The 13,139-nt window shown below is 36.3% G+C and overlaps 1 protein-coding gene across 1 annotated transcript in view; it reads left to right on the top strand.

Moving 5' to 3' along the window:
* The window catches only part of LOC103089250 (rab GTPase-activating protein 1-like), a gene marked incomplete at its 3' end in the record, with an annotated part of 136,319 nt that extends 127,695 nt beyond the window's left edge, over window positions 1-8,624 (top strand). Inside the window, exons 12-14 of the mRNA XM_007471609.1 lie at window positions 1,414-1,564; window positions 4,684-4,791; window positions 8,478-8,624. Coding sequence (XP_007471671.1) covers window positions 1,414-1,564; window positions 4,684-4,791; window positions 8,478-8,624 — 406 coding nt within the window. The remainder of the gene's footprint in view (window positions 1-1,413; window positions 1,565-4,683; window positions 4,792-8,477) is intronic.
* Between the last annotated feature and the right edge of the window lie 4,515 nt (window positions 8,625-13,139).

The following is a 13,139-nucleotide window of genomic DNA, read 5'->3' on the forward strand; positions in this document are numbered from 1 at the left end:
CTTTCCCTATGCATGTCAAAAGCAGGTTTCAAAATAGTATGTGTTAGGGAGAGAGTGTGAGAGCGAGAATGTGTATTTTAAATAATACCATATATACTATTTTGAAACCTGCTTTTTTCACTTAGCAGCATAATTATGTTCTTTAATGGTGTCGTAGCATGTTAAATCATGTAAGCTCTACCTCTTTTTACTTTGTTTTGCTTCAAGCCTGTCAGTATTATCAGCTTAGTTTCCCTAACTCAACAATATAAATGTTTTCCTTTATGAGGCTGAAAGAAAGCAGAATGGTCATAAATTTGATGGTTTATTAAAGTATTAATGAGATGAGTTTACTTGAACTTTCGAGTTATGGAACTTATTACAGTTTTTCCAAGATAGCTGGACTATGAGAGGATGGGGAAAGCATGGAACATATTTTCAGATGAAGGGCATGCCAAAACTGAGGTCTGGCCTGGAGCTGGAAGAGTGTGTAAAGATAGAGAAGGAGGTAAAGTAGATGGGAGGCCAATTTTAGAAAATAGACATATGGTTTCTATGACTTTTCAGGCTTAAAACTTGAAACCAGAACCTGGGATGTTAGACCAAACCAGAGTACATCATTAAGGTTTGGAGTCCAGATGGTTACACTAGGATCAGCTCTAAGAGATCAAAGGTGAGCAGCAAAGTAGAGATAAAGTCTGAAAAAAAAGGCATAGAACATAGCTCCAGGTTCAAGCTAGGCATAGACCGGGAACTACAGTTCAGTTTCTTGTTCAGTTGGGCAGATTATCATAGTAGCATACCTACTATGTGATCATTGACTTCATGACAATGTATTTTTCATGGTTCCAATTCTAAACACCCTTGGAATTGGGTAAGGCTGATAAGTGTATGTTGCTGGGGAGTTGGATAGGTTGTATATGTTTTGGAGGAAAGGTCTAGGTTCTTGCTTTAGGAAGCACTTTGGGTCAGGATGTAGAGGTATATAGTCAAGGTGTGATAGGCCCCTGATCTACTTTCAGCATCCCTTGCCCCCAACACTTACCATACACACGTCATTAGCCAACTTGTCATACGTTCATCTCGGGATTCAAATGGCTCTTTTTATGCTTTGGAATGCTGCCTAGAAATATATAGTTAACACATTCATTATTATGAGTAGGTTCATAGGATGATTAAAAAGTAAATGAGGAGAAGAAAGAACTTTCCTTGTGGGTGGAATAACATGGTTCACTAATAAAGAAGATGCAATCAAGAAAAAAGTTGAAGACATTACTAAACTTAAACACTACTATTATTTCATGCCCCTCCCTGCCATTTTTCTCCTGATCCAGTCTTGCACTTTTATAAAAACTCATCAATATACTTTTCATAACAACAGCAGGTCAGCAGTAGTGAAGGGAGTATGAATGGTTTATTTTCTTGTTTTCTCAGGCACAATAATCTTGGTGCGCGACCAAAAGGGCTATCTACTCTGGTGAAGAGTGGTGTTCCTGAAGCATTGAGGGCAGAGGTATGGCAGTTATTAGCAGGCTGCCATGACAACCAGGCAATGCTGGATAGGTACCGACTTCTTATCACAAAGGTAGGAGATCTTTTCATATTATTCTCATGCAACAGTATATTAAGTAAATCCTGTTTTCATAGCTCCATAAATGCTTTGAACTTCTTTAAAAACTCTATTGCTGTTCAGTGAATAGTTGCCTTTTGTTCTAAACACTTGTTGGACAGTGATAAACAATGCACTGTAGTGATCTATGAACACTTAATGCCTTGGCTTTCATTTTTTTGTTCGAGTAACTTTATAACTGTTTACTAAGTTGGGATATACTTATATTTCAAGTACTCTCAATTAACCTTTCTTACTGTATGAGATTTATGTACAGTTGTACACAGTATAACTGTACTCTAGTATAATTTTAAAGTCAAATTAACTTAAAATGAAATTATAAGGCCTTCTATGCTTATGTAACCTTACACTTAAATGATGTGGATACTTGCCCATATCCTTATCCTGTCAGGAGCCTCTGGTTCCAATGTAAATTCCTTTGCTTATGCCCAAAAAATTGATTTTAGACCACAGGTAAAGGTAATCCTCGATCCTAGGCTCTCTTCTTAGGTCTTATCTGCTAATTTCTTAATTACTCTAATAAATCATGGATTTTAACATAATGGTAACATTTTGTTCGTTTTATAGAAAATCTCTATTCATAAATAACTTTTTTTTGATAAGTAAGACTTTATTCCTCAGGCTATATCAACTTTTAAAATTCTTTAGCCTCTCTGATTCCTTCTTCCCTTCCTTACCTCTTTGCCACCCTCCCTTTCACAAATACTTTCTGAGTGCCTAGTATATTCAGTCACTGCTAAATTCATTCATTTTTTTTTTAAAAAAAACCTTTATACCATTTTTTATGATTAGTATTTTCTATAGTGGGATGTGCAAGATGATCCATTGATGTTGGGGGCAGAGATGTCTAAAGTTCCATTTGCATTTTTTAAGTTACAAATGCAAAATGTTATTCAGCTATACTAATATTTGTTGTGCCATGCTAGGTCCTTGGGTCTGATGGCCACTTGTCCTGTGTGGTTCAGGAGTGACCTGGGGGAAGAAGGGATTTGCACACCTTGGAATGGAATAACAGTGGTGCTCATGCTCATATATTCGCTTTTAGAATACTCAGTTTTCTTGCAGTTTGCTTGTGTTAGATTAAGTGGATTTACAAGTTATCTAGTTTTAAATCTTCATAGGATAGATGGGTAGTTCATAAAGTCTGCTGTCACAGGATGTTACATATCAAGATATTTAAAAAAAAAACAACACACCAATCTGTCCTTCAAGCAAAAATTAATGTTATGATAATGGATGACAAAGCAACTACTTTGGGAAATAAATTCATGTTATAGAGAAGGCTGTTTGAAACATTTAGCAATTTAAACATTACTGTGTGATTTTGTGACTGAAAACTACATGCCTGTGTTATTACAAAACTCTTACCATTTTCTTACTTTAAAATCTGGAATCAGAAATTTCAGGTATGTTTAAAACTTGTGAAAATGGTTGCAGAGAATTTGAGACTGATTTTTAAAAATATGAAAATACAACACCTTCTGGTTTATTTGTAAGAATACTTTGAGAAAATGAGTACTCTCCTAGCCAGATTTCAACAAAATGGTTGATGGGTAGGACTGAAACAGATGATGTGCCTCTGCTTGGATCTATTGCTCTTTGTTATTATTTTCCAGATATGATCACAATTAAAACCATGAACCAAAAAACTGACTTTGGAAAGTTTTCAAATTGTCATTTCATAAACTGCTAAACAAACATGTCAGAAGATGAGGAGTCATATTGTATGATTCTATTTATATGAGATGTTTGGAATAGACAAATATAGAGAGACAGAAAGTAGACTAATGTTTGCCAGGGGATGGGGAAGGGAGGAATTGGGAGTGACTGCTAACAGGTGTGGGGTTACTTTTTGGGGTGATGGAAATATTCTGGAATTCGAGGTGATGGTTGTGCAACATTGCGAATATACTAAAAACCACTGAACTGTACACTTGAAATGGTGAATTTTATGTCATGTGAAGTTTATCTCAATAGAAAAATAAAAAAATTTTAAATGGCCCATGTTCAATATTGAATAGTATTTTTGTAGTATTTTATTTAAGCAAATGTTTTTCATTTTTAAATTTTTCTCTACATTTCTATAGTATTTATATTAGTACTATAGAGAGAAGTAGACTAATGTTTGCCAGGGGATGGGGAAGGGAGGAATTGGGAGTGACTGCTAACAGGTGTGGGGTTACTTTTTGGGGTGGGGGAAATATTCTGGAATTCGAGGTGATGGTTGTGCAACATTGCGAATATACTAAAAACCACTGAACTGTACACTTGAAATGGTGAATTTTATGTCATGTGAAGTTTATCTCAATAGAAAAATAAAAAAATTTTAAATGGCCCATGTTCAATATTGAATAGTATTTTTGTAGTATTTTATTTAAGCAAATGTTTTTCATTTTTAAATTTTTCTCTACATTTCTATAGTATTTATATTAGTACAGTAGCACTTGTGAATAATAAAAATAAATAATAAATATACATATATTGGAAGTTTATGCTCAGACATTTTTATTGATGAGTATATCTGAGCAAAAATGTCCAGAGACCATTAACTTTTGGCATCAAATCACTTTTGCACATAATTAAGCTGTATACCTTTAGTGGCTGCTCATGGCATAGCAGCAACTGTCATATTCCTTCCTCCACTAAGAGGCTTTGTTAATTCATACCTTTTAAGATTTCAGACTTTGGGAGAAAAATGAAAATAGTCTCCCAAAATATTATTTATAAACTCCTGACAATACATATGTTCATATATGTGATAAAAGCTGCCATATATACCAAGCAACATGGTAGTTTTGAATATACAATTTTTAGGAAAAAGTTTAAGATCAAGAGACAGAATGACATAAATGTTTTCATTGAATAAAATATTCCTGGACTGCTTTCACTGTGGGGTTCTGGCTGTGATTTACTTTCTGCCTGTGAAGACTGGAGGGAGGAAAAAAAGCCACATTATTTTCCTCTGGCAGTGGTGGGCAGATGCCTGGGCCTTGCCAGTTGTGAGATTTTGCATCTGCTTTGGGTGTTCCATTCTGAATCACCTGCCTTCATTCTGTAGTTCCTTTTTCCTGCAGCTTCCTATCCTGAGTAGCAATAGCAACCTCCTGATTCTTTGGACTGTAGTTGTGGTGGCAAACCTGAAAGCTAGCAGTGATGTTCCCAATCTTTTGGTCTTCCAGTGTGTAAGTGCCTAAGTCCTTGCATTAAATCCTTTTTGAAATACTTAGAGTGGGTTCTATGTCCCTGACTGAACCCTGTCTGATATACCTGGCATATGGTTGCCACCTTGTTGTCACAAGATGGCTGCTCTACATCAAGTGTTGTGTCCAGAAAAGAGAAGAGAAAAGACAAAGGCAGCCACACTTGAGGCTAAGGGAACAGTCTTCCAGACTGCCAAGTCTGCCCAAGATTCTGACACCAGCTGCAAGTTTGGGGGTCCCCAGAACCATTCTCACTTCCTACCAGTTGGCTACAAATTTGGGGGTCCCCATAGACTTCCTCAGGCATGTAGCAAAGTGTTATACTTACAATTATAGTTCTTTTTTTTTAAATAGCAAAAGGATGCAAATCAGATATAAATCAGAACCAGCCAAAGGAAGAAATACATTGGGCAGAATCTGGGACTGAGAGGGTTCCAAACAGGAAGCTTGCATTGTCCTCAGGGACATATTACCTTACCAGCATCAATCTATAGTAGTACCTATCACCATCCCAGGCATTTCAGCAAGCTCTGGTGTCCAGAGTTTTTACTGGGGTTTCATCACATGTATATATGATTGATTGGATCATTGCCCACTTGGTTGATCTCAGTCTTTAGCCTTCTCTTGTTCCCTCCCCTGAGACTGGATTGATATCACCTGGCTCAACACCCCTATCCTCTAATTACATGGTTGGTCTTTCTGGGTTGGCCAGCTCCCATGCTTAGTCCTCTTATTAGCATAAACTGTCTAGGGCCCTTCCATGAGTCACCCAAAACATAAGCATAAACTGTCAGATGTGGTTGGAGGGGCCCACCATGAATAACAAAGATGTCCCTGTCATTTGGGAAATTCCAAGCTTTTAGAAGTTACGTCCCATGAGCCTGGACCTTCCATGAGCCTGAACCTTCCATGAGCCTAGATCTCTTTTTGGCATATCTCTTTTTGACAGAACCAGGTCTGTCACCCTTTTAAAGATTTTTTCCTTAAGCCCCAAACAGCAGCTTCCACTTAACCTCCTTGATCAGGATTCTGTTACATGACTATCTCCATAGAAAGCTGGGAAATATTTTTTTAAGGTGGTACATTGCTGCTCCTCTTCATCCACTGAAATACGAGTTTATTAATAAGGAAGAAAGAGAATAGATACTAGGTAGACAGTTACCTTTCACTGCCGCAGCTGCCTTGTTAGTAGAGACAGAAGTTGAGATCTGTTGTGCAATAATTTATTATGAAAAGCATGTAAGCCTAGTAGTTTATTTATTTTAGGACAGCAAATATTTACTAATTGCCATTTGAGATTGACTAATAATGTACAATTTAAGATACTATAATAAATATTTCCAACTTTGCTTTATAAGTCAATGACCACATAAAATTTTTAATGTTATTTCTATCATTAACAGTGCAGTTTATCAAAAACATTTTCTTACAAACAATGTAGAAATGTGTGGCTCTGATCTTGTGCCTTTATTCAGGCTCTCAAGTCATAACATTTCTGTGAGAGAAAGTACAGTGGTATATTTAATTTCATTGTCTTCCTTGCTTCATAGCCAAGCGTAATAAAAATAAGATGAATAATGTCAGTATTTAAAAGAATAATTTTGTTCTTTCTCTGTGCTTATGGGTAGAAATAAGACAGCAAATGCTTATAGCCAAGGGCATTAAGAATGCACTTTGGTGGTGAATGCATATGAGCTTAGGAGCTGCTCAGGAGAAAGAACATAAACACCCAGAGGATTTTCAGTAAGAAGTGCCTGCATATTTGGCACTTTCTGGTCCAAAGCTGGTAATATTTTCTTTTGGTCCAGTTAATTTTTCCTCTCTTATTAAGGGAACGGCAAGATTTCAAGGTCAGTTAATAAAATGGTTCAGCTTGAGCATATAAACTTGCTAAAGACCTCCCAAAGACATCAGATTATATAGGGAAGAAGGAATGTGAAGTATTTATAGAAAACCTACTAAGATTTGGCTTCTATGAGAAAGTAGTCTGTTTATCATTAAATCCTATAGTATAGTGCACTAGTCCACAATTTGAAAAAACAAATCACATTCTGAAGCATCCTTTTCAGGTTAGATGGCATATAGCAGGCTGGATCCAGCCTATCATATGCTTTGTGTAATCATCAATACAGTACATTAAAGAATAATATACATTTCTGGCTCAAGCTTGTACTTTCTGTTTTGCCATAGACATACTACTCTTTATTACTTACTCTCTGTTCTTCATACATTGTAATACCTGACCAGCCCTCAAATATATTTGATTTTGTGACTCCATTATATTAGCATATCAACCATTGCCTCAGAGGAGGGAGCTGTCACAGTGTGCTTTTAGTTGTTTAAGGTCTACTTCACCAGTAGACTCTAAACTCCAGGTGAGCAAGGACCACAGCTGTTTTACTCTTTGTGGATACCCTGTGTCTGTTATAGGGCCTGGCATGTACTGGATGAGCAGTAAAATTTGTTTTTGTCCCTCTCACGAGGGACCCAAGGTCATTTGTTGACTTATTCATGTAGTCATTTATTCTTTTTTATTTACTTCCCTTAAATTGTAAGCCTTACATTGTGTTGTGGGTAAAGCTGGTAAAGTGTGAAGCACAGTGTCTTTTCCCAGGAATTCTATCATCTAGTTGGGGAGAGCACATCAATGGGTTAATTTGAGCAGCAGGTCCTGGTGTGCTAGCCTATGTTGTTTTTTGCCAGGGAGTAGGTAGGAGCCACTCAGAATTACTGGCATAGAGAGTTTTGCAATGGCCAGTGGGGCATGTAGATTGAGCCACCCTGGATCTTAGTAGGTCAAGGCTAGAGAGTAATATTGAACAGGGAAGAGGGCTGGGGTTACAGTGTGGAACAGTCACTCTCTCTGGCCTTGTTGTTTTTGTAGTGTAATCTATGGAAAATAAAACTTTGCAGATGTTTTTGACTGATAGAGAAAGACTCTAGGGACCAAAGGTTTAAAAAGGATGAAACACTCTAGACTAGATTTAAGATGAAGCAGGACAGGAGCTGCAGGCTAACTGGTAATCTTAATCCAGAGCCGAGGACCAAGCAGGGCCAGCCAAAAGAGCTGATTCATCTAAATAATGGAGAAATTATGTTGATCCCACTGGCAGCATCAAGGAGCTTTTAGGCACAACTTGCCTTGGTGAAGGCTGCAGCTCCACTTTGGGAGGAAATGTTGGTGCTCACTCTGGAGGGAGACAGTGGGTTCAGATTTCAAGCTCTGCTGATTAGTAGCTTGTGACCTTGGGCAAGTCCCTTAATTATCCTTAGTCTCAATTCCCTCGTTTGTAAAATGGGCTTAATAATACATATCGTACAGAATTGTTGTGAGGATTGAATAAGATAATTCATGTAAAGCACTCAGAGCATGCCTAATATATGGTAAGCACTCATTAGTGATAGGGGATGGGGAACATTATAAAGCAGTATATGCTTCAATGTTAAATGAGTGGCACAGAAAAGAACTTTAGGAAGTATGGAGATTACTATGGGTACTTGATGTCTGTGCAGGTTTCAGGACACCCATCTGAGAGATAAAGAGAAAGAAGAAAAACAAGATATGTGTAACACTCTGTTATGTACTTGTGCCACTAATTCATTCTTTCATTTATTAAACATTAAGGTGTCTTCGGTGTTAAAAGTAACACTGATATCCTACCTTGTAGGAATGTACAGTCCAGTGTAGGAGGCAGTCCAGAAAGCAGAGAAGTGGTGATGACATGGTTAAGTGCTGTGACAGAGATATGAACAAGGTGATAAGGGAGCACAGAGACTGGAGCAGCCAACTCTGCCCAGGAGCAAAGAACAGGAGGGTATGTTTAGTCTGAGGTAATGCCATTCCCAAAGACACAGAGTTGTGAAAGGTCCTGCCATGGTCAGAGGCTGTGGGAAGTTCAACATGACCCACGGGGACACTCTACACCGTAAACTCTAAGTCAGCAAGGATTGTGTGTGGATTTTGCTTACCACTGTGATCTTACCACTCAACGCTAGGACTGCCCTCTAGCAGATGCTAGAAAACTTGCTGAGAGAAGTAGTGGAGTGTGTGATGGGCATTATGTCTAGTGCTTTCATATGCCCTTTCCATGTAAACCTGACAGCTTCAGTGATATAACTCCCATTTTTACCATCAGTGAGATAGGAGGTTCAGAGAGTTTGAGACGCACAGTTACTAAATAGCAGAGTCAGTATTTGAATCCACAAAGTAGAAAACTCTAAAATAGAAATGAAAGAGGGCATTCTTACATTTTGTCTTTTAAAGATCCTTTGGAAGGGAAAACTTTCTCTGTATTTTCCCCATCATTTAATCCTTAAGGGTAATAAGAGTTTAAAGAAATAAAAGCAGTACTAACCCTTTTCTCTACTTTTGCTATTCATTGTATGGAAATGAAATTTATAATTTACTTGAGGAATTATTCTGTTTATATCAAGAAACATGTAAACCTTCTAAATGATGGAAACGTTCTAAACAGTACTTTCTAGAATTAGTAATAGAAAAGTCGAAATCACCTAACTTCAAGCTGTCCCTTTTAAAGTGGGTCTTCACACCATCTGTCCTAAAGTGGACTTGGCAGCTTCAACCACTGTCTGCTGCTACATGATTTCTGCCAGAGGCTGAGGGCACCAACCCGTTGATGAATCAATGGCAGACTTGTACCGCATTTTTCTGAAAGTGTAAGTTCTTTATTGCTTATCATTGAGATTTCTTGTTATTTCTATTAAATTAGCATTCTTCATAATATTGAGGTGATCTGAAAGGACGATGGAAGGATTGTGACCTTGCTTCCCCTTATAGAAACAAACAGAATTTAAAGCTTCTAAACTTAGGATTAAATCTTAATTGCTGGCTTTAGGAGCCACTGAGTAATGATCACATTTTCACACAGTATGAGCCATTTGACATAGGGAGGATTGTGTGTGTTTTAGGGAAACCTGAATTTTATGTAGCTTTACAGAACTGTATGTGTAATTTTAGTAATTGCATGTCATGTGTGGTATAGTTTATCAAGTCTGCTGATACTGCTTATATAGCATAGGAAATATTAGGCTATAATTCTGTGCTTTTTTGTAGAAGTGATCTAATTGATAGCATTCATACTTTATACTTTGTTAAAATCAAAACAAGCTTTTAATTGATAAGCTTTCAGAAATATCATCATAACTCATTTCCTTCTCTCACTTGAATTTGTTTTTTTCCAAATGAATCTTCTCTTCAAGAAGTATATGTATATATGTGCTCACACACATTTTCTTTTTAAAGGATTTAAGTTCTAGTGTTAGATTGACCTGGATTTGAGTCTTATACCTCCCATGTATTAACTTGTGATCTTAAGAAGTTATCCCAACTTTCTAAGCCTCAATTTCATCATTTGTAAAGCAGGGATAATAATAGTATCTACTGTGATTGTTGTGGGAATTAAATAAAATGTAAAGTGCTTGGTACATAGTAAGTATTCAAGATATGAATGCATGATATTAGTAATAATGGATATTGGTATCAGTGTATATTTCTACTTTAATATGTGTTTGACAACTTCTAGTCACATAATTTTCATGAGAGCATATGATGTGAACAACAGCTGATAGAACTGAGAAGTGATCTTTTTAGAAGTATGAAAAGTCAGATTTGTCTTTTTCTAATTTTTTTTTCTGACTAGTGAATATCTTAGAATGTTTGTATCCTTAGGCTTGACTTTGTAATGATTATGTGAATTATTATTTCAGTGATTATGCATATTCAGGTATATCATAAAGTCAAGTGATATTCTCTAAAAATCACTCCTGATGCCTGTATGATCTAATCAAGACTGCAAGGCAGATATCAATCTCATTCACTTATTAATTCACTCATTTAGTAACTCTTTATTGAGCATCTTTTATGGGCCAGGCTCTGTGTAGTTTCTAGGCCTATGTAGACAAAACGGGCTCTCAACCTTGAGGAGCATGGCCTAGGGAAAGCCAGGCCAGTACACAGATCAAATATATGATGATACAGGTTATAACAGGTATCTTAATCAAGTGTGTGGAATACAAAAGAGGCAGTGACAACTCTGCTTGGGTAAGTCAGGGAAGACTTCATGGGGAAGTTAATGTCTGAGGTGGGAATTAAATATGTCTGAGTAAGATAGGAGAGAGAGTACAGTGTAGCAGTGGCTTATGTAATGATTCAGCTGCCATTTCGTGACTTAGCTTGGATTATCCTGGAAGCCTTAGGAAGTGAATTCAATGTGCTCCTTCCTTCCCTCACTTCCACCTCAACTGGCCAACCACATTCACTATTTATGGGTCAGTGCTTGTCCCCTGGTAAAATGGGAAGAACATAATACAAGTTTATTCTTGTTATAATAAATAAGTGAAGTGAAAAACCTCAGGAAATATATTAAAATGATATATTTAGTTGATTACCTAGGGTCGACAGAATTTTAACAAGTAATTTTACAGTATCTATTTAATAAATGTTTGAGTACCTATTGTGTGCCAGGTACTGTGCTAAGATGGTAATGCATATTAATTTTTAAAATCAATGAACTGAAAAGTACCATCCATTGGCTAAATACAAAACAGTATAAACTTGCAAAGACAAAGTCTAGTTTGATAAAGTATAGAGAGCATGTGTTTAAACCTCTATCAGAGAGTAAAAAGGGCAAAGTTGCAAGTATTACTTCGGTAGTTGCTGCCAAAAATCTTTTTTGGAATATAAATAAAAAACAACGATAAGAGTGGCCTGTTTTAAGATTCTGCAAGTTCTCTGCTTTCTTGAGCATTGTATAGACAGATGAAGCTTCACTGTGTTTATTCTTGTCAGATTATTGGTACCGCTCAGAGTAAAGCCTGTCTTCTCTCTGTTCTCCAGTGCATTATTGTAGCAGATGGCTTTTAATAAAACATGTAGCTAAAGAAAAATTTTTACCCTATTTTAGTGGAACGTACTATAATTATAAATACTGGACAGTCTCAAGAGGAAATGTTTAAATTGGTATTTTTCTTATGATCAAATAACATTTAGTGAATATTTAATTGAAAAGTCAAATTATGGTATCAGTTATGTATTTTTTTAAGTTTCCACAACTAAATTAAACTTTGTACATCATTTAGCCAGGTAGATATTTGCTTTTTCTTTACGTGGTTTATTTTTTAAAAATTCAATGCTGTATGTTAGTCAAATAACACTCAACACTAGTTTTGTTGAGAGGCAGGGCATTGCTTAATTACATAGCTGCTCTGTTCTCTGTCATCACCTTGTCTAGTTGTAGGAAATGAGCTTTTTGATAGAATGGGGTTACTCCTGCTGAGTCTGTACCATTGGTATTATAAAAATCACAGACTCTTGTACTGGTATGTTACTGATGTAGCCATAAAATTTAAAAATTTCTCCAGAAAATTCATAGTTCTTTAAAACTTATTAACCAAAAAAATAAAGGGGACAAGGATACTAAAGAATACTCACTGTGTTGTAATCTAAATAACTTGAGCATGTACATAGTAGAAGGTCTTTATTAAAGGGGACTAAGAATTATTGAGATTCTTTAAGAAAATGTACCTTTTATTTCCTCCTTTCTTGCATAATAAGGGCGATGGTTTCTTACTACATAATTATACCGTTGCTTATTATTTTTTTCACCACATAATTTTTATTAAATTTTCTTCTCATTACCTGAGGTCTTTCATTTTCTATCATATCAATATTGACACCTACATGTGTAAAAACTATGATTATATATGTGAATCTGAGAACTCAAGAGTTTTCCCGCCAGCATTGATACGTTTCTCTAAAAATTTAAAAATATATTCTTAATTGTTTTCATGTATTTAAGTGATAATGTTCTGCTTCTAGTGGTAAGTGTTGTTTTTGTTATTCTTTAAATATAATACATAGTTTTGAGGTTAATTAAGGAAAAGATGATTTTGTAATGAATTAGAGTAGGAGTACACTGTTTTGAGGGAAGACTGGGCTATTGCTGAGCATGGATTAGTGGCATAAAAGCTATATTTATAGCTATAGAATTAAGGATAAGAGGAAAACATGGATATTTTTCTTAAATCTCACAATTTTCAAGAGCCCGAGATTATAATGTGATTCCTGGATCCCAGTTTCATGGTAACTTTATGGACTTATCTGCACATATTTCTAGAGCATATTTATATTTTATTGGGTAACATAGTGTGCTGAGTTTTCTCCAGAGTTTTGCTTTGACTTTGATTTACTTTTCCATTCAAATTTATGTTTAGATATGTTTACCATTAATTAGTGCCAAGGTTAAACAAGGAAGAGGGCTTCCCTGGTGGCGCAGTGGTTGGGAGTCCGCCTGCCGATGCAGGGGATGCGG

Source organism: Lipotes vexillifer, unplaced genomic scaffold, assembly GCF_000442215.2.
Source record: "Lipotes vexillifer unplaced genomic scaffold, Lipotes_vexillifer_v1.1 scaffold821, whole genome shotgun sequence".
Lineage (NCBI taxonomy): Eukaryota > Metazoa > Chordata > Mammalia > Artiodactyla > Lipotidae > Lipotes > Lipotes vexillifer.